We start from the raw sequence: 23,343 nt of genomic DNA on the forward strand, positions 1-23,343 counted from the left end.
TTAAAATCCTTTAGCGGGTCTACTCTTGCTCTCTGGTTCATTGGCCCTTCATGACCCAGCTCCTTCCTTTCTCTCTAACTCTGACTCTTGCTACTTCCCCACCCTCATCACATGATCATCTGAAAGCTAACTTTGTAATAACTGCCAAAACATACATACATATTCCTGGCTTTTGGCTAGGGATATAGGTAATAGGCTTTAGCTATTAAAAATATGTACAACGTTCTACTTAATTGCCTTTATAAGCAGCAAACAGCACACTTATATGATTCTGGACTTTGTAATTCCCTAGGATCATCCATCTAACTGATGATTCTCTTTTTTTTCATAGAAGATACAAATAACTTGGGAAATTGCATTAAACAGGTCCTGAGTCCTGTGTGTGCTTGCTTAGTCACTCAGTCATATCCAACTCTTCATGGGACTGTAGACCGACAGGCTCCTCTATCCATGAGACTTTCCAGGCAAGAATACTGCAGTGGGTTGCCATTTCCTCCTTCAGGGGATCTTTCTAATCCAGGATTGAACCCGTGACTCCTGCACTGGCAGGCAGATTCTTTACCACTGAGCCACCTGAGAAGCCCATGCATATATATGTGCTAAGTCATTCAGTCATGTCCAACTCTTTGTGACCCCATGGACTATCATATTATGGCACCAGACAGCCTAGATTTGAGTGCCGTCTCTCATGCTAACTAGCTGTGTAAGCTTGGACAAGTCACTTAATTTTTCTGAGTATGTTTTTCGTCTGCTAAATGGGGATAATAATAGTAACTATTTCCAAGGTAATCATTCAGCACAGGTTAGCTACTATTCTCCAGTCCTATCTTGTTTAGTATAAGCATTACTCACCGAAAGGGCAACATGCTTGAGTAAGAATATTTCTAGCAACCACATCTCGGTATTTCGATATTAAAGCTTTTGAAATGTTTACCACAATACTGATCTACATCAACTTAATTTTAGCATGAGCGTTATGGCTGTGAGCAAAGCACATTACCTGAGGCTCTATAACAGATTCACTACAGATGGCCTGGGTGACAGGGTCCTGACTGACCACAGTGGGACTCTGAGAGGACTCCGGAGCCATTGTTACATTCGGAAATCCTGCAGAAGGGAAATTAGCCATGATGATTTTGTTTCATTTAAATTGACTTCACATGCACTCTACACTGCCATAAGTGAATCATCATATGAAAATCTTTAATAACAGCAACTCACGTTTATTATAACATGATACCTAAAGGAAGATTTTAAATTCTTTCAAATAGCCATGTGTGAGCTGTGGTTAATAAGATAAAGAAACTTTTGTTTGATGTGAATACTTTACCTGTGCGCCTGCGAGGAAAGTCAACAAACAGACCTTTCGCTGTAGCCATCAAATGATCAGATTTTTCCAATACATCCTGCAGCTGGTATTGATCAGAAAGAATCTAGACGTGTTAATGATAAACATTATTATTCAGGAAAAATATATATATACACATATATATGCAACAAATCACAAAGGAAAAGCCTGTTCAGGAGTATAAAAATAATCTAAAATCCTCGGTGGCAATATTGTTAAGTACCAGTAGATGGGGCTATTACAACAATTTGTTGTTGTTTAGTCACTAAGTGAAATCGCTCAGTCCTGTCCGACTTCGAACCCATGGACTGCAGCCCACCAGGCTCCTCTGTCTATGGGATTTCCCAGACAAGAATATTAGAGTGAGTTGCCATTTCCTATTCCAGAGGATCTTCCCCATCCAGGGATCGAACCCACGTCTCCTGCGTTGGCCGGCAGATTCTTTACCACTGAGCCACTACAATAATTGGAGAAGGAAATGAGTGGATTTTAAATGCTTGGCTTCAACCCAAAGAAATACATTATTAAAGTATGACCCAGTCCACACAGAAATGTAAAGGTAAATGTAAATATACACCAAAATAAAAGTTTTGCTTAACCTTACTCTTTGAGAACCACTCTTATACTTTCTTTTTATTTTCTATTTTTCAAATGATGGTTGCAACCCACTAACTCCATTTTATAATCCATAAACAAGTTGTGATCCACAGTTGAAAAACTCAGTAAACATATGAATCTTTGAGGCATAAACTCAGATGTGTGAATCTTTGGTGCTTCGACCACTAAAGTGATTTCATAATCCACTAATGGGTCATGACCCACAACTTAAAAAACACAGTGTAAGATGTGAGTTTGGGGGCAACAAACAAAAAAGCAATGCTTCTGCATTTGTAAACAAGCTGGTTTGCCTTTTTTTTTTTTTTTTTTTTGAGACACACCATTTTTATTTTTTTTTATTTTGTACTGGAGTATAACCGATTAACAATGTTGTTTCAGGTAGACAGCAAAGGGACTCAGTCATACATATACATGTATCCATTCTCCTCCAGTTTTTATCCTGGAAAAATGAGAACTCAAAAACACCATTACAGCAGGGTCTCTGATCATGTACTTTCAACTCAGGAACTTTCCTACTTACAAGCAAGGATGCAGAATAGAGTAAAAGAAGTGAACTCTACCCACCAGCACCAGATGGCATGCTTGGGTTGAAAGGAGTTTCAAAATTGGAAACTGACCAGTTCCCAACACTGATTCAAATGAAAACATCTGGGGAAAAAATGCTCTTACCAGAATTTCTCTGGACCATGAAAACAAGTATATAATGTGACCTTGGTTATTGTTTTCTGACATGAAGAAGAATAACAAGTCACATTCTTTTTCCCCTACTTCCCCTGCTAAAGTCAAGCAGGTTGGCTGGCTCAAGGCGGTAAGAATAAAGTCCTGAATCTGTCCTCCCACAAAGAGTAAGCTTTGGAATGGCATAAGGCAAAGAGCACATTTGGAGTCAGAAGATTGGCATCCTAGGCCCTATCAAGAGATACCAAGCAAAATCCAACCTCTTTAAACTTAAGTTTCCTGATATGTAAATGAAGTACAACCACTTCCCCAACACACACGGTGTCATAAGGTTGGGGACACACTGCAAATCTGTCTACAACTCTCGGGATATCAGAGAACATGGTTACAACTTAAATTTCCATCCCTGGTTAGCCATCTTGCAGTACATGCAATAAGAGTTTAAGAAAGAAAATGCATGGAGCATTATAATCTACCACTTACACTAGAAAAATTTTACAAGGTATATTTCTTAATGGCAGTTTAAAAAATTTACTGTTTTAACTTTTTTAAAAGGCACTGACCTCCTATCAAATTAAAGAAATATAAATTGTCAGAAGCAGATTGTTGAGGAGTAACTTTACCATATCAAGACCTGATATGCTCAACATTGCTAATTATTAGAGAAATGCAAATAAAACTACAAGGGACCACCTCACACCAGTCAGAATAGCTACCATCAAAAAGTCTACAAATAATAAATGCTGGAGAGGGTGTGGAAAAAAGGGAACCCTCCTCCACTGTTGGTGGGAATGTAAACTGGTGCAGCCACTATGGAGAGCAGTATGGAGGTTCCTTAAAACAGGGGTCCCCAGCCTCTGGGATCTAATGCCTGGTGATCTGAGGTGGGGTCGATGCAATAATAACAGAAATAAAGTGCACAATAAATATAATGTTCTTGAATAATCTCGAAACCATCCCCCCACCCCTGGTCTGTGGAAAAATGGTCTTCCATGAAACCAGTCCCTGGTGCCAAAAGGTTGGGGTCTAAAATCTTAAAAAACTAGAAACAGAGCTACCATATCATCCAGCAATCCCACTCCTGGGCATATATCCAGAGTAGATGAAAACTCTTAATTCCAAAAGATACATGCACCCCAATGTTCATATACATGCATAACAATCACTTTGCTGTACACGTGAAACCAACACAGCATTAGAAATCAACTATATTTCAATTTAAAAAGTTGTTTTAAGACCTGATGTTAATTATAGTGAGGTCCAGTAAATCCACGGTCCTGAAGCCTTCTCCCTGCTGGTCCCTGCACAGGCTCCTGGTGGCAGATGGCTTCAGTGACCAGAGGTCAGTGCAACGGTTTTCTCTTCCTCTTTCTGGATTTCTTTACCACTTCTCTATGATAAAACTCACCCTTATGATATGAAAATCAATCTCTGCAGGCCCATCTGTATATATTACTTTTCCAGATGGGTTTTCAGAGCACAAAGCCAAACTTATGAGTGGTATTAATAGAACGTATCTTGGATTTTCCAAAGATAAAAGTCCCTTAAAAAACAGTATGTGAAACTTCTCATGCTAACAGTTTTGTTCTCTGATAATAAAAACCAGACAGCACCGGGAAAATTTAAGGAGACTATAAGTTAGTTACTATATTGTTGGGATGATTAAAATCCTTATCAAAGCCTTGCTGTCTCTGATTTGGGTTTGGACCCTTGCTTGCTTGATTCCCACAGCATGGGTGTATCATACAGCAAATGAAATCTAAGATTACGCTGGTCAAAGAGCTTTTCTCTTAATTTAGGTTGATCTAGGAGCCCAGCTTCTTGGGAATGGGTGCTGGTAGCTCTAACACATCGTGATAACGCCCAGGTGGATATGCCCTAGGAGGCCTCTTCAGTTGATCCCCTGACATCCCTTATTAGACATAATACAGCAACATTGAAATAACAGATGTATGTATCCTTTGACTCAGCAATTCCACTTTCAAGAATTTATCCTACAAATCTATTTATGCATGCATGCAAGGCTAAGTCGCTTCAGTCGTGTCCAACTCTATGAGAGCCTATGGTCTCATAGTAGCCTACGAGGCTCCTCTGTCCATGGGATTCTCCAGGCAAGAATACTGGAGTGGGTTGCCAGGCCCTCCTCCAGGGGATCTTCCTGACCCAGGGATCAAACCCACATCTCTTATGTCTCCTGTACTGGCAGGTGAGTTCTTTCCCACTAGAGCCACCTGGGAAGCCCCAAATATATTTACACATGTACTCAAAAACATACTCAAGGATATTCACTACATTATTTCCATGACAAGGCAGGAAATAATCTGTGGGTGACAGACTTATCCATCAATATCCTTTCTTTCCATTTTCTCCTTAACAGGGAAACTCCCAAGTTAGCCAGGTACACAGCTAATTTCCCAACCACCCTCATAGGTGAGAATGGTCACTTGACGAAGTTTTGGAAAATGGAGAGAAGCCAGAGCTTCTGGGTGATCCATAAAAGGAGCAGCATGTACTATCTTACCCTCTTCCTGCTGCCTGGGAAACAGCTCCAGGAAGCAGGAGCAACCGCTCTGCAGTCAGACATGGATGCCCTGTAATAAAGGACTGGAGAGCTCGCTACCAACTACCATGTACCTCTGAGTTGTTCCATATGAGAGGAACAGATTTCTATTTTGTTTAAACCGCTATATCCTGGGGCCTTTTTTCCCCAGATGCTGTACCATACTCTAACACACATCCCAAATGTCCACCAATAAAGCACTAGATAGATACATTGTGGTATATCCATATACAACCTCACCAACAAAAAGAAAAGGTAGATTTCTAGATACTAACACAGCAAAACCTCCAAAATATGTTGTTAAATGGAAATGCCTAAATCCCACTAATAGCAGAGGTTCTCAGCCCTAGCAAAATATTAAAAATTACATAGCAAAAGTCTACAAAATACCTAAGAAGGGCCACATCCCAGATCCCGAGTGTAAGTGTTTCTGGATCCAGATACTGTTTTTTGAATGGGAATTTTTTTTTAATGGAAATTAGAATCAGGGTTGAGAAACATTACATGAGAATATGAGGAAGCAGCATTACAGAGAGAAGACAAAGAAACTTCACTCACCCTCTCTGACCACCCCTCCTCCACCCCTAATTCTACCACAACTACCAGGTATAAGAGATTCGGGACGTGAGCAGGGACCACTAGGGAGGGGAAACGAAAGCCCAGAGTCACCTCAAAGTGACTTTCGGGTGACTCAAAGTCACCCTTTTCCCTGGCCAGACCTGTGTTCTTAGCTCTTTCATGGAGAATTACCACATAATATTTAAAAGCATGTGACTTATCTAAGATCACCAAAAGATACATACCTCTAAAGAATCATTCTCTCTCAATCCATTGTTCTTTTTACAAGCTTGTGCAAACATTTATTTAGGAGATATAATTCTTCTCATGTTATAGAAAGTCAAGACGTTCATATTTCACTAGGAAGCCTAACAAATTCCTCAAAAGATAGAATGTGACTTGAAGCTACAGTAGGTCACCCAGACAGACAAGTGTCATAAGCTCCAACACTGAACAAGAAGAAAAAGGGCATTTCTTTTACAATGATTTCAGCCCAAATAAAAAGGTTTTTCTTCTGTAGTTTCTTCTTATTTTTCATATTGCTTATTCCTACACACTCTGATTACTTATTCAAACACCCTGCATCTGGCAAAAGATTAAACCAAATAAAAGCAACTGACAAGCACACATTTTTTTTTTTGCAAAATAATTTAACAGCATGGCTGTTGAACCGAGAAAAACAATTAAAGCAGCCTAAATATATATATAGCACTAATTATGTGCCAAGGACCATACTAATCACTTTATTAGTATTTTATCACTGAAATCTCATAATAATACAATCAGGCAAGTAGTGTTATTCCAGTTTAAAATAAGGAAATTCAGGCTGAGAAGTCAGTAATTTAAGGTCACACGGCTAGTGACCATGTGAGCTAGTAAGAAAATTTTGACTGTGACTATAAGTTCTTTGTTCCTGAAACATTCTTTCAAATATACAGCTAGTAAGCTATAGAGCAGGAATTTAAACTATAAAATTAGACTGTAATCCTCACTCTGCTCCTTTATCCAAAGACCACCTATACATCATTGTGTGCCTGTGTGCATGCTCAGTTATTAAATCATGCCCAACTCTTTGTGACCCCATGGACTATAACCTGCCAGGATCCTTTGTCCATGGGATTTTCCAGGCAAGAATACTGGAGTGGGTTGCCATTCCCTTCTCCAGGGAGACCACTGTATAAGGACATGATAATGATTAAAGTCTCTCCAACGTCAATAGATATGAGGGGAAAGAGAGACACCTACTTTCCTCTTCTTCGCTTTCTAATTCTATGGATAATGAGTTTATCATTACCTCCTTCATGATAGACAATCTCCTCTTCTCAAGATTAGAAATCTCCGGTTTCTGCTTCTTCCATCTCCTCTTCAAAGCTTTTTCTTGGAGCTCCCAGTGGACCAATGCTCGATTCTTTGATTTGTGTATTTCATGACGACGGATCTATATAGAAGAAAAATATATGAAAGAATGTTTCAGGAGCAAAGAACTTATATTCACAATAAAAATTTTCACCAACTCCTAAATTTTCAAAAATGATTTTTTAAAAAAGAAATATCTAAAACTAGTAGACCCAGAGAATCCCTGGTGGCCTGGTGGGTCGGATTCCAGGCTTTCACTGTTGTGGCCCAGGTTCAGTCCCTGGTCGGGAACTTAGATCCCTCAAGCCACAGGGTGTGGCCAAAAAATAAAATAATAAAACAAGCTAGTAGACAAAATAACATGTCCTCTGGGCTTTGCTTTAAAACGCTTCAGTGAAGAAGTAAAGGGTATGATAAATGAAACAACTATGGCAAAATTTTCAAAACTATTATATCTAGGTGAACAGTATATGGTAGTTCTTTTTATTTTTGTCTCTACTTTCACATGAGTTTGAAATTTTTCATAATACAGAATTTTAAGTCAGTTGGGCATCATTATTATCCTCAACAAACATTTAATGAGTACCTACCATGATTAAGATTCCTAGGCCCACAAAGACATATAAGATATGGCCTTTATGCATCAAAAACATTAATAATATGCCCAGAGAGATTGGACATAAACACCATGCATTAGATGGCATATACTCAATGTCTTATGTAGCTAGTAAGTACAACGCTTCAGAGGTGAAAGTAACTGTTGGGCAGCTTCAAAGAGTAAGACTTCAAACTTGCTACAAAACTCAAAGAGAGTACGGCACTAGCATAAGGATACACAGAGATCTATGGAATATAAATTTGAATCCAAAATAAACCCTCATATTTATAGACAACTGACTTTCAACAAGGGTGCCAAGACAATTCAGTGCGAAAAGAATAGTCTTTGTAATAAAAGGTGCTTAGACAACTGGATATCCATTTGCAAAAGAATGAAGCTGGACTCCTACCTCACACCTTACACAAAAATTAACTCAAAATGGATGAAACGTAAGAGCTAAAACTTTAAAACTCCTAAACAAAAGAACAGAAGTAAATATCTGTGAACCATGGCTAGACAACGATTTCTTAGATATGACCCTAAACATACAAGTGACTAAAAAAATAGATAAACTGGACTTCATAAAATTTACAACTTTTATGTTTCAAAGGATACCATCAAGAAAGTAAAAACACAACCAACAGAATGGAAGAAAACATTTGCAAATCATATATCTGATAAGAAATATCAAGAATATATAAAGAACTATTACTCAATAAAAACACAAATAATCCAATTTTACTTTTATTTTATATTTTATGTCCCTCTCTTCACTAAGCCCAGTCATAGTTGTCACATATTTCCTCTGGCAATTTTTAAATAGCTAAGGGATTTGAATAGGCATTTCTCCACAGAAGATACTACAAATGGTCAATAAGTATATATAAAGGATACTCAACATCATCAGTCATTAGGGAAATGCAAACTGAAACCACAATGAGATTCCACTGTATACCCTCTAGGTGAACTAAAACCACAAAGACGATAATGACAAATATCAGCAAGGGATGTGGAACAAATGGAACCTCCATACATGCTAATGAGAATGTAAACAGGACAGCCACTCTGGAAAATAGTTTGGCACTTCCTCAGAAAGTTGAATATAGAAATATTATATGACTCAGAATTCTACTTTCAGGTATACACTCAAGAGACTACAAGTACATGTTCACACAAAAACTAGTACATGCATATTCATAGCAGCATTATTTATAACAGTCAAAAAAAAAAAATGAAAACAACCCAAATGTCCAACAACTGATGATAAATAAAACCTGGTATGTCCATAAATGAAATAGTATTTTGCAATAAGAAGGAACACAGTACTGATACATGCTATAATATAGATGAAACTTGAAAATATCACGCTAAAAGAAAGAAGCCAGATACAAAGGGAAACATACTATACTGCATGCATATGAAATACCCAGAATAGGCAAATCCATAGACAAAACAGATTAATTGTTGCCAGGGATTGGAGGTGCATGGCTCAGAAAGTGACTATTAATGGGTGAAGGGTTACTTTGGGGAGGGAGTGATGAAAATACTACAACATTAGAAAGTGATGATGGTTGCATCACTCTGTGAATATGCTAAAAAGCAATGAATCATACACTTTAAAAGAGCAGATTTTATGTTATGTGAATTACATCTGAATAAAGCTGTTTAAAAAATAACAAATCTATAGTAGAAACTTTTTTAAAGTAAAACCTGAACTAAGATAAAGAAGCAAAGTAAGATTTGAACAGAAGGAGAAGAAAGTAGGGAAACCATACCAAATAAATAGAATAGCATGACCTGGGGCTCAAATGTGGAGATATACATGGCACATTCAAGGAATAAATTATTATGTATGTTTGCATGTGGAAGTAATGGTGAATAATGTTTGTGTATCTACAGATAGGAAAAGACGATAAATGTGGACAGGACAATATTGGACTTAGAGAGATATAAAGTGTAAACTGAACCTATCTAATGAAATTCTAATACATGCTAATTATTATTCATAAAATAAGGAAGCCAAGGACATACACTTTTTGATTTTATATAGACATAAGTAAGATCAAAAATAACTGAACAACTTGTAAGATGCTTTCTATTCTGTGGGTTAAAAACCAAGTATCAAGTAAGACACTGAACAAATGACTTAACTTTCCATAGTAAACTTACCAGATCTTCAGGAGTTGCCCGATGAACTGTCAGATCAGTCACAGTGTTCTGCAAAAAAAAAAAAAAAGATGAACTTTCCTTAAAAAGCGAAAGGTTTCTTACAAAATAGTACTACATGCTGAATTTTAATGGCTGAAAACAGATTCAAAGTCCTGAGACCAAAGAGTCTTTGAGAATTAAATTCTCAACTTAGAGCTTAACTTGGATTACTTTTAGTTGTCTTAAAGAAAATAACAGACTATTAAGTGTTTCATAGAAATTAAGCACTAAATTCAACAAGCAGGCATACATCATATTAAAACGAAAAATAAAACAGGGTAGAATGTAATTCAAAATGGGTTAGTTTAACTAAAGTTATAGTTTTCAAACTATATTCCATTGAACGAGGCAACACTAAAGATTCCTAAAAGATAAAGTGTGTTCAAGAGAGGTTCAATTTGTGTACATGCCAACACTTTCAGCATAGATCCTATCATAACAAGAGATGAATTTTGAGGGTACTGTGTAACTTCATAAGTTATGAAAGGACAGAGAGGCCTGGCATGCTGCAGTCCATGGGGTGGCAAAGAGTCAGACACAATTTAGCAAATGAACAACATAACTTCATAAAATATGAAAGCAGTCATTCAGGTAAAAAGGCAACAAAACAACATGGCAGGGCTTCCACACTGCACAATTCCAGGAGGCTCCATCAATATCCTAGGCCATGCAAACAGTGCCCCTTGGCATTGTGCAGTGCACGGCCTGCACAGCTCCAAGTAGCAGCCCCACAATCTGGCCCTTTCCAAAATGACTTCAGTCATTGTGTTTGGTAAGGCAGGAAACAAAGCAACATAGAGTTTTAATTCCAAGAGAAATATAGAGAACTGGGTCTAGTGAAAAACTTCTGATATACTCTAAGACCTTACTTTTGGGCCACAGGTAATATTTAGCTCAAGTCTTTTATATACTAAAGCCATTATCCTTTTATATTGATTTAGCAAAATACAAGGTACAATGATAAGATCATGAGAATTATTTTTAATAACTGTAATAAAAATTCAGGTATATAGTGAAAGCCTCTTGATGAAAGTGAAAGAGGAGAGTGAAAAAGTTGGCTTAAAGCTCATCATTCAGAAAATGAAGATCATGGCATCCAGTCCCATTACTTCATGGCAAATAAATGGGGAAACAGTGGACACAGTTTTTCTGGGCTCCAAAATCACTGCAGATGGTGACTGCAGCCATGAAATTAAAAAACGCTTACTCAAGCGCTTACTCCTTGGAAGGAAAGTTATGACCAACCTAGATAGCATATTCAAAAGCAGAGACATTACTTTGCCAACAAAGGTCCATCTAGTCAAGGCTATGGTTTTTCCCGTGGTCATGTATGGATGTGAGAGTTGACTGTGAAGAAAGCTGAGCACCGAAGAATTGCTGCTTTTGAACTATGGTGCTGGAGAAGACTCTTGAGAGTCCCTTGGACTGCAAGAAGTCCAACCAGTCCATCCTAAAGGAGATCAGTCCTGGGTGTTCATTGGAAGGACTGATGCTAAAGCTGAAACTCCAATACTTTGGCCACCTCATGTGAAGAGCTGACTCATTGGAAAAGACTCTGATGCTGGGAGGGATTGGGGGCAGGAGGAAAAGGGGACGACAGAAGATGAGATGGTTGAATGGCATCACCAACTCGATTGACATGAGTTTGAGTTAACTCCGGGAGTTGGTGATAGACAGGGAGGCCTGGCATGCTGCGATTCATGGGGTCGCAAAGAGTCGGACATGACTGAGCGACTGAACTGAACTGAACTGAACTGAGTGGTATGCTTAGAATTATTTTTATGGGAGAAAATATAATTTCATTAATACTACTATTGCTTAAAACTACAGTTGACTCTTGAACAGTGTAGGGTTTTTTTTATTTTTAATTGGAATATAATCGCTTTACAATGTTTTGTTGGTTTTTGCCATTTATCAAAATAAATCAGCCACAGGAATACATATGTCCCCTTCCTCTTGAACCTCCCACCTACCTCCCACCCACTCCTACCTCTCTAGGTTGTCACAGAGCACCAGGCTGAGCTCCTTTTGTCATACAGCAACTTCCCACTGGCGGTCTATTTTACATGTGGTAATGCGTATATTTCAATGCTCCTCTCTCAGTTTGTCCCACCCTCTCCTTCCCCCACTGTGTCCACAAGTCCATTCTCTGTCTGCATCTCTACTGCTGCCCTACAAGTGGGTTCATCAGTACCATTTTTCTAGATTTTATATATATGTGTTAATATACGGTATTTGTTTTTCTCTTTCTTACTTCACTCTATGTAACAGGCTCTAGGTTCATCCACCTCACTAGAAATGACTCAAACTCATTCCTTTTTTATGGCTGAATAATATTCCATTGTATATATGTGAACAATGTGAGTTTCAACTATACAGGTCCACTTATAAATGTGGATTTTTTTTTCAATAAATACATACTAAAGTGCTACAAGATCCGCATTTGGTTGCATCCATGGATGTAGAACCACAGATCTGGACAGCCAACTGTAACATTAGATGTGGATTTCCAACTGTGCGCAGGGTCAGTGCCCTTAACCCCATGTTGTTCAAGGATCAACAGTATTTTCTTCTGAAATTGCCTTTAAATCAAACTTACAAGCTATTTCAGAAAACGTCTCAATATTTTCATCACAACAGTTTTATTCAGTTCATCTCTCCTCTCTCATTTACCATTTACACCGAAAGACCCATAACTACTTTCAAGTTTAGTCTACCTTCAAAAAACAAAGTTTCTTTCAGCACTAGAGATAATACAAAGTAAATGAGGAAGGTTCTGAATGTAATTTCAAATGATGGCTTTTAATTATACTTTGAGCAACAGCAGCATATCAAATTGGAACTTCCCAAAGTAACCACTCTGAAGAGGACAGCTTTACATTATCTATGCTATTTTTTTCTTTTAAATCAGTTTCATTACCTTAGAGTCACATCCTTCTACTATTTTACAACCAGATGACAACAAAGCAATCTAAACAAAGAGAAATCCATCTCTCCCACTTTCTAAGGCTGTCAGTTTTCCCAGCAGATGTGGCTAGAGTGATTGGCTACAACCCAGAATATTCTAATTCCAAAAGAATCCCTAAGATGCATACTAGTCCCTGACCAGTCACTCTCCACAACAGAAAGTAAAGCACCTAAAGTCTCATGTCTAAATCAAAGAACCAGGCTCCAAAAGAGAAAATCCCCTTGATAAAACCACATGGTACTCAGGATAGGAGTCAGGAATCATGCCTCAGGTACCTGAGGCTTGTCTTGTATCTTATGAGAACCTTTGTACTGAAACTGACCAGTCTCTGGAAGTGAACAAAAAACAATTTGATAATAGAGCAAGGACTACCCACTTTTTTCAGTCAAAAATATCAATCCTATGATTATGGTATCACAGGTTGCTATGGGCAAATCTAAAATATGTTCCAAAAAATTTCACACTTCAGGCTAACTAGAGTTGCCTTAAAACAGTGATACAAGTTAGCTAAGAGTTGCCTTAAAGCAGTGATTTCTCAAAGTGGAGGCAGGGGGACTTTTTAAAAAACACACTCCCCACTCCTTTAAGATTTCAGTTCTTCAAAGGAGGTGGAAGTTATAGCCTCAACATATGTATTCTTTAAAAACTCCCCAAAGGCATTTGCTCTTCCCTCTAAGACCTAGGCTATCACGTGCCCAGAAACACAGTCCACTGTATTGCATGCTAACCCCATTCAGAGAACCATCCTGAGGGCCTAGGGTGATGTCATCATGTCTGTTCCTTCCATGTAATGTTATGTGTGTGAGTCATTCAGTCGAGTCTGACTCTTGTGACCCCATGGACTGCAGCCCACCAGACTCCTCTGTCCATGGAATTCTCCAGGCAAGAATACTGGAGTGGATTGCCATTTCCTTCTCCAGGGGATCTTCCCAACCCAGGGATAGAACCCACGTCTCCCGCACTGCAGGCAGACTCTTTACCAACTGAGCCACCAGGGAAAACCGCATATTATTCTTCCTAGACTTACATCCCATTCTTGCTTCACAGATGTCTTCTTCTTTACTTTCAGTGTTTTCCTTCCTCCTCCACGGGGACCATAACGGTTCACTCGGACAAAGGACATCTAGGAGTAATAATCATATCAATTTTTTTAAATACATGAAAAACTAATAATTAATCATCACCAAAGAGGGAAAATTATATCTAGGAAAATAAATTTTAAAATATCAGAAGACATATTTAAGCATAATGAAAGGAACAGGCTACCAAAAGACTTGGCTCATTCCCTTCACAGTTATTAGAATGGTGACACTGATAACTATGATAAAAGTCATATATGTTATGTTATCATATGATGACTATGATAACAAACTAAATATATGTGACTAATAAAGAACTCCAGGAATGTAGCTGTTACGATCTAAAGCAGAGATTTAGAACAACAGTCATAAGCTTTGTCACCCATTACACAAATTCTCAATGAATAAACGAAATGTCGGTTCCACGTGAACAATATGAATGTAGGAGAAAGAGAGCAAGAGACAGCTGGGGTTCGTTTTGAAGCATCTAACACTCAAAATCACTACTAGACACATGTGTATTTACCTTAAAATAAAGGTGGCTAAATTTTAGAGAATGAGTGAGTTATGATACCATCTCTAGTACATTTTTCACATAATACTAAATGGGTGTCATTATTGATACTAAGCTAGAATCTGAAAATTGCCAACAGTTGCTTGCCACTCTTAAAATAGCAATGCTAAGGGCACTAGACTAAACATTATACAAAATTAGAAAAAGACTCACACTGCCTGAACACTAGGATTGGAGAACACATACACGATTTTTAAAAAGCAACACATATACATGACTCCTATCCCAGAACTTCTTTACACACCTGAAAAATTACAAAACTTTTCAGCTGACCCCCTTACTCCAAATAATCCTAAAACACAGACTCGAATATTTTTCTTAAAGACCTCTTTTTTAAAAAATCATTTAGTCTACTGTGATAAAGATGACTAAATGCAAGTATTTCTCCAGAGTTGGCCCATACTGTTAGCAACCACATTCACTTTTTAAAAAAAAATGGGGTACAGTTGCTTTACAAAGCTGCACAAAGAAGTGCATTAGCTACATATATACATATATCCCGTCAATTCACTCTTTAAACACGATATCTATTTTCAGAGTGTACAATCCAGCAAAGGAGATGAATCACATACAAGTTAGAGAAAAATATCAAGTGTTATCACAGTGATAGTGATCATGGTGATGATGCTGACAGTGGTGGTGGCAACAATGATGGAATTAGCTGCTGACTCCTTTCTTAAGCTAGGGGGTATTCTAAAGTGTTTACATGTATCATAGCCTTTAATCCTAACACTAATCCCATTAAGTATTTTCTCATTTTACAGATGAGAAAACTAAGAGACAAAGAGTTAATTGACTATGAAGGTCACACAGTAAATGTCAGAGCCATAAATGTCATTTTAAAAGGTATGGAATGGAACAGAAGCAAGAGACCTAAACAAAACTATACTCTATGGTCAGTTTATATTCAACAAGAGTGCCAAGAATCAATTCAATGAGAAAAGAACAGTCTTTTTAATTAATACTACTGGGACAACTGGATATTTATATGAAAAAGAATGAAGTAAGACCGCCTACCTCACAACAAGCATAAAAACTAACTTAAAATGAATCACAGACTTAAGTGTAAGAGCAAAAAGTATAAAATTTCTAGAAAAATAACATAAGCATGAAAAGTGAAAGTGAAAGTAAAGTCACTCAGTCGTGTCTGACTCTTTTCGACCCCACAGACTGTAGCCTACCAGGCTCCTCTGCCCATGCGATTCTCCAGGCAAGAGTACTGGAGTGGGTTGCCATTTCCTTCTCCAGAGGATCTTCCCAACCCAGAGATCGAACCCGAGTCTCCCGCATTGTAGGTAGACACTTTACCATCTGAGCCACCAGGGAAGCCCTAACATAAGCATAAATCTTCATAAACCTTGGATGAAGCAATGGCTTCTCAGAAATGACACTAAAAACACAAGCAACCAAAGAAAAAATAAACTGGACTCCACCAAAACCAAAAACTTTTGTGCTCCAAAGGACACAATCAAGAAAGTGAAAAGACAACCAAAAGAATGGGAGAAAACATTTGCAAATCATACATCTAATGAGTAACTTGTGGACTGGGAAGATCCCCTGGAGAAGGGAATGGCAACCCACTCCAATATTCTTGCCCAGGAAATCCCACAGACAGAGGAGCCTGACTGGTTTCAGTTCCTGAGGTTGCAAAGAGTCGGACACAATTTTAGCGACTAATCCAGAATACATAAAGAACTCAAAACTCAACAACAAAAAAATCCAATTTTAAAATGGCTAAGGGATTTGACTAGATATTCTCCAAAGAACATACTACAGATGGCCAATAAACATGCCCAAAGATGTTTAAGATCACCAGTCATTAAATACAAATCAAAACCATGAGATACTTACTACCTCACACCCACCAAGATAGTTATAATCAAAAGATGTAAATAACAAGTTTTGACAAGAATATGCAGAAACTGCAATTCCCATATATCGCTAGTGGGAATGTAAAATGGTATAGCCACTGTGGATCATAGTTTGGCAATTCCTAAAAATGTTAAAAGACAGTTATCACATGACTCAGCAATTTAACTCCTAGCTACATACCCAAAAGAACTGAAAACTTATGTCCACACAAAAACTTGTACGTATATATAACAACATTATTCTTAATAGACAAAAAGTGGAAACATCCCAAATATCCACTAACTGAAGAAGGGATAAATAAAATATTGTGTATCCATACTATTTAATATCAATTAGCAATAATAAGGCATGAACTACTGATACATGCTACAACTTGGCTATGCAAGAGAAAGAAACCAATATATGACCAAAGGTCACATATTATATGATTCCATTTACATGAAATGTTCAGGATAAGCAAGTCCATAGAGACATATGATAGATTGGTGGTTGGGAGGGTCTGGTGGGAAAGGAAATAGAGTGACTGCTAACGGATATGGGGTTTCTTTTAGCAGGGATGAAAATGTCCTGGAATTAGTTGTGATGGTTTCAAAACTCCTATCAATGTACTAAAAAAACTTAAGCTGTAGATTTTAAAGGGCTAAATTTTATGGTATGTGACATATCTCAATAAAGCTGCTATAAAATATATGGAAAACATCTAATAGTTGTTCAAAAATGGTTTCTAATGTATTTTACTCTTTAGCCACGGAGATCTTCAATTTACTCAGCAAAAACAAAGAGGAATCACAAAACGTCAGTAATCTATATGATGAACTATGTACTCATTAAAATTATATTATGAAGAATGTAGGGAAATACATAGAAAGTTCAGTGTGAAAACTAGAATACAGAAACACATACAGTATATTCTCAATGATGTTAATATACATACATTATTAATAAAGCACTTACTTGACTGCAAGGAGATCAAACCAGTCAATCCTAAAGGAAATCAGTCCTGAATATTCATTAGGGCTGATGCTGAAGCTGAAACTCCAATACTTTGGCCACCTGATGCAAAGAACTGACTCATTGGAAAAGACCCTGATGCTGGGAAAGATTGAAGGCAGGAGAAGAAGGAGACAACAGAGGATGAGATGCTTGGATGATATCACCAACTCAATGGACAGGAGTTTGAGTAAGCTCCAGGAGTTGGTGATAGACAGGGAAGCTGAGTCAGACACAACTGAGTGACTAAACTGTGCTAAACAATTCACATTTAATCCCACAACCCAATGAGAGTAGTGCCCTAAGATACACTAGAGCTCAGTAGCTAAGAGTATAGTATAAAACCAGACTGTGTGGGTTCACATCCCAGCTTTGCCACTAGCTGTAAATGCATAGGAGAAGGCAATGGCACCCCACTCCAGTACTCTTGCACGGAAAATCCCATGGGCGAAGGAGCCTGGTAAGCTGCAGTCCACGGGGTCGCTAAGAGCCGGACGTGACTGAGCGACTTCACTTTCACTTTTCACTTTCATGCATTGGAGACGGCAATGGCAACCCACTCCAGTGTTCTTGCCTGGAGAATCCCATGGACGGGGGAGCCTGGTGGGCTGCCGTCTATGGGGTCGCAAAGAGTCGGACACGACTGAAGCGACTTAGCAGCAGCGGTAGCAGTAAATGCATAAGGTGCTTAGAACCCCTGCCTAGAACATACTGAGTTCTATTTAAGGATTAATGATGATGATGTCAGCAACAATGATTAACCCCCTTTCCCCAACGAGAAAAGCAGGGCTTTTGAGATATTACTCAAAGGCACACATAATAATGGACAGAACTGGGAGCTGACACTCAAAAGTGAAAGTGAAGTCGCTCAGTCGTGTCCGACTCTTTGGGACCCCATGGACGGTAACCTACCAAGCTCCGCGGTCCATGGGATTTTCCAGGCAAGAATACTGGAGTGGGCTGCCATTTCCTTCTCCAGGGGATCTTCCCAACCAGATCTAGTTATAATGATGTACCTTTTAGAAAACATTACTAAAATTGAGTTATCTCTGGTTGGCTCCATATTTTCTAAGCTTTCTACAATGAACCTATGTTACTCTTAAAATAATTTATTTCAAGTTATATTATTTAAAATACTATATTTATTCAGAGACTGAAATTCCACCAGAATCAATTCTGAAAAACCATCCCTGAATCTGAAGTATACAAAGGTTTATGAGCAATCAAAGGGTCCATATACTTGTTTCTTTAGATGGTGAGGCTGTCGATCTAATATCAAAAATTGAGTATTTTTTATCATAGCTATTGTACACTAATGGTGACTTCTGATGGTCACCATTGGATACAACATATCTAAATATAAGAGCTTTTCTTAGGCAAAGAGATATAGAAATTAATATAAGTAATAGATTAAATGCCTGAGTATTAGTTGTATAAAAGCGAACAGTTAAACAATTTTAGCATAAGAAAATGTTACATCCAAAGAAACCATATTCAGGTAACAAACAACAGTGGCAAATGAAGGTAGTATATGCTATGGTCTGGATGTGTTTCCCCAGGATTCATATGTTGAATCCTAGCCCCTAAAGGTGTAAAGAGGTGGGGCCTTTGGGAAGTAGGGCCTTTGGGAGGCAGAGCCCTCAAGACTGGGATTAGTGCTCTTAGAAAAGAGACTTCTATAAGTTACTCTTGTATTTCCATGTTTATCTTTGAAAATTTCAAATATGTTTTGTTATACACAGAATTACATATTTGGATCACCTTTGAGCATAGTCCCAAAGTCTAGAATATTCCTACTGCAAATAAACAAATAAATATCTTAATAAATGTCTATGCAACTAAAAAAAAGTTCTCCAAAGAAATCCTCAGTCCCTTACACCTTGTGAGGATACAGCAAGAAGGGGCTTGCTATGAATCACGAAGAGGACCCTCACCAGAATATGACCATTCTCACACCTTGATCTTGGACTTCCCAGACTCCAGAACTATGCAAAATAAATTCCTGTTATTTATAAGCTACTCAGTTGCCAACATTTTGTTAGAGCAGTCTGAATGGACTAAGACAGTATATACTATTGCCTTTTTTTTCCACTTCAATTTAGCCTAGCAAAGCAGGCTGTGATCATTCTAAGATGACTCCCAATGAGTTGTGTGCATGCTTGGTCGCTAGTCATATCCAACTCTTTGCAACCCCGTGGACTGTGGCCTGCCAGGCTCCTCTGTCCATGGAATTTTCCAGGCAAGAAAACTGAAGTGGGTTGCCGTTTCCTCCTCCTGACCCAGGGATTGAACCCGCGTCTCCTGTGTTCCTGAATTAGGGGGCAGATTCTTTACCACTGCACCACCTGGGAAGCCCCAACAAATTGTCCATTCTACAATCCCTTCCCCATGAGTTTGGGCAAGACCTGTGACTAGCTATTTCAGTCTGTTTTGCTTTTCCCCCTGTGACTTGTTTTATCCAACAAAATAAGGCAAATGTGGACATGTCATCCTGTGATTATATTATGTTATAAAAGTGTCTCTCCTAGGAAAATAGAACAGAAGAAATCTCTCCTGCTGGCCCTGAAGAAGCAAACTGCCATGCTGTGACACTCAATGAAAAAGGCATGTGTCAAGGAACTCCAAGAGCTGTGGGCAGCCTCCAGCAGAAAGTTGGTCAGAAGCTGAGAACTCACACAGCCCCAGAGAAATGAATCTGCCAACCTAAGGAAATGAGCCTAGAGCAGATTTTTCCCAAGTTGAGCCTCCAAATGTGAATGCAGACTCCAACAAATCACAGTACCCAGCTAAGCTATGGATACTGTGAGATAATATATGTATGCTGTTTTAAACCACTAAGCTTGTGATAATTTGCTATACAGCATAGAAAATGTACATAAACGTGTATGGATATAACAGTTGGACCATAAAGAAAGCTGAGCACTGAAGAATTGATGCTTTCAAACTGTGGTGCTGGAAAAGACTCTTGAGCAAAGAGATCAAACCAGTCAATCTGAAAGAAAATCAACCCTGAATATTCACTGGAAGGACTATGCTGAAGCTCCAATATTTTAGCCACCTGATGTGAAGAGCCGACTCACTGGAAAAGACCTTGATGCTGGGAAAGATTGAGGGCAGGAGGAGAAGGTGGGTAACAGAGGATGAGATGGTTGGAAGGCATCATCGATTCAATGGACATGAGTTTGAGCAAACTCTGGGAGATAGTGAAGGACAGGGAAGCCTAGCATGCTGCAGTCCATGGGGTCATAAAGAATCAGACATGACTGAGCAACTGAAAAACGAACAACAGAAAATGAAAGCACTGGCCAACTCTAAAATCCAGCCTGTGAATGGTTAAGTTCACCACAGTATAACAAAGCTGCTGTCCCACCTCTGACTTTCCCTTCACCAACCAACTTCATGAAGGAGAAGCCTGTTTCAGCACTTGGATTTACTAAGCTCCAGTTCACTTCAAACTTTTACAACACAGGAACTACTTATGTGCTGAAAAGTGTTCTCTTGAACATCACCAATAATTGACCAAGGATCAGACTTTGTGGTCTAAGAAAGGGATTCTGTGCCACTTACAGGTACCAGGTATCATAAGGGAGCTGTAGTTCACATGCTGAAATGTGAAACTACAGAGATAGACTAATGGTTTACAGGGCTAACAAGTCAAATAATAAAATTAACATAGAAATTAATTAAAATTAGCATAGAAAATCTGGGTTGCATTTCTTTGGAGAAAATCTAAAAACTAATAGCTTCCTAGTTGCTAAAATTATTGGTCCCTATTTCTCTAGCCTATTGGTTTCCTATTTCTCTGGCCCTTTCCATCTCTACAGACACCCACTCCTGGAACCTTGCCCCTCTTTTAGCTTCCATGACACACTTCCTCCTGCTTTCTCTCCTGTTCTTTTCTCTTTTTCTTCACGGGCTCTGTAGGACCTCCTCACATTCTATGTAATCAAGGATCTTCACTCAGTTCTATGCCAGTCTTCTCTTCCTTCCATCAGACACCCTCTCTCTATGTCCAAGAATTGTTTTTGAGAGTCTGTACATGCCAGGCTCTGGCTGGACACTGGAAACACAATAATAAATGAGTTTAATATGGTGTCAGTTGTCATACAGCATACTTTCTAGATCACCAAAGTGGAGTTCATATCTTCCCTCAGCGATCTCACCAACCTATCAGTGCACTGGGCACACAAATGCACTGTGAAAATGAGTGTCAAATCAGAGTTACACCTTTCCTCAAATCCCTAATGCTTGTTTCTAACCTGGCTTCTGCGCACATCTCCCAAATATCTCAAATACAGTATGGCCAATATACAGCTCCCTACCAATCTCTAGTTCTTGATATATAACTGGCTTGGTCAGTAAATGTTGCTGAATAATGCTGAACTACAGAATTACCATCCTACTAGTTACTCCAGTTTAAAACCTTAGCATCACCTTCTTGTCTCAAAGCCAATCATATACCAGAATCTATTCATTCTTTCCCTCCAGTATCTCTCTCATGTCCCCTCTTCTTCATCTCTACCATGAATGCATTTTACAGGTTCTCATTATTTCTAACGGATTTTCCTTTCACACATTCTCTCACCCACTTCATCATCCATCTATTATTCCAACAAGTATTTTGAAAGCACCTGCCAAGAGCCAGGCAACAGAGACAGAGGAACTAGAATAACTGTGGACCCTCACAGAACTTAGCGTGTCAGACCACAATTAAATGAGCAGTTGCAATAAAAGGCTAATGTTGGAAGGATATTCAGTATCAAAGAAATACCTAACTTACTGTAAATAGTGAGAAAAGGCCACCTCCTCCAACTACCCTAAAAATGTTTAAGCTGAGAGCAGAACTATGAATAAAAGTTAGAAATGGGGGAAAGAATGCTCCAGGTTGGGGGCGGGGGAGTGCATTTACAAAGGGTTCCAGAGGTTCTACTTGACTAACAAATATTTGAGAGGGTTAGAAAGAGGACAAAGAGAAAGGCAGAGGCCAGAACATGGCCCTGAGCACCACAGCAATTTGAACACTATCCTAAAGACATACAAGAAACACTGAAAGGTTTTAAGCAGGGTCAATTATGATGGGATTTAGCCAACCCACTCTGGCTAGTGGAAAACTGATCAAAGGGAAACAAGACCTCTTTTCGAACACTATCCCTCCAATCATTCCTACCCAGATATACAGATAGAGTTTAGCTCTCCACACTTCACTTCCTGCCTCAAAAGATTTTAACAGCTCTCCCCTGCAGAGAGGAATCCAACTCAGCTTGGCACTCAGGCCCTTTCCTCGCTCCGGGTGGCCTGGCTGACTTTTCCTTGCAGTCTTTTCTCCTCTCACATCTCCCACACATCCTAAAACAAAGCTCTCGTCTTCGCATACAGTCCCAGCCTCTCCTTATGCTCAGCTTGGAACACCTGTCCCACTTGCACTCCCTTTCCACGGGGTTAACTCTCACTCACTCTTCAGAACACATTCAGGGGGACCCTCCTGAGAAACCCTTTCGATTTAAACGATCCGCCGTGTCCCCAAGTACTCTGGGTAGTTGATCTTTCTCCTGCGTGATCGGAAATTCCTTGAAAAATACATTACGGCACATCAATTTCTAGCTCTATGCAGAAGTGACCGAAAGCGAAGCGCACGCGCACACTCAGGATGCTCCTACACGTAGCGCGCTAGACACGAACACACCCAGACAGTATCCTAACAGGCACACGCACTCGCAAAACACATGGAGTCGCAGGTGCATTTTGTAGTAAGGATCCTCAACCCAGACGCCTGAAACCCCAGGAAACAGGAAGACGCCACCACCACTCGCCCCGCCCTGTAGCCCGGGTTCCTAAGACTCCGTGGGGCCGCGGCTGCACGCCTCCGCCCCATCGTTGCAACCTGCCTTGTCGTTTCCCGATAGCTGCCTCCACCACCACTAAAAACTTTCAAGCTC

The 23,343-nt window shown here is 39.1% G+C and overlaps 1 protein-coding gene across 2 annotated transcripts in view; it reads right to left on the bottom strand.

Annotated features, from left to right (window-relative positions):
- Positions 1-23,343, bottom strand: part of LOC104992450 (spindle and centriole-associated protein 1-like) — a 25,238-nt gene that overhangs the window by 1,714 nt on the left and 181 nt on the right. Inside the window, exons 1-6 of one of the 2 annotated variants that reach the window (XM_010845338.1) lie at positions 17,372-17,411; positions 13,920-14,015; positions 9,886-9,933; positions 7,057-7,200; positions 1,331-1,433; positions 1,001-1,107 (exon numbers count right to left, since the gene is read on the bottom strand). In XM_010845338.1, the coding sequence (XP_010843640.1) occupies positions 1,001-1,107; positions 1,331-1,433; positions 7,057-7,200; positions 9,886-9,933; positions 13,920-14,015 (498 nt within the window). In that variant the 5' untranslated portion in view covers positions 17,372-17,411. Of the gene's footprint in view, positions 1-1,000; positions 1,108-1,330; positions 1,434-7,056; positions 7,201-9,885; positions 9,934-13,919; positions 14,016-17,371; positions 17,412-23,288; positions 23,333-23,343 lie in introns of those variants that run through there. The other variant, XM_010845337.1, reaches the window with a different exon arrangement.

The sequence above is a fragment of the Bison bison genome, unplaced genomic scaffold (assembly GCF_000754665.1).
Source record: "Bison bison bison isolate TAMUID 2011002044 unplaced genomic scaffold, Bison_UMD1.0 scf7180017864215, whole genome shotgun sequence".
NCBI classification, from domain to species: domain Eukaryota; kingdom Metazoa; phylum Chordata; class Mammalia; order Artiodactyla; family Bovidae; genus Bison; species Bison bison.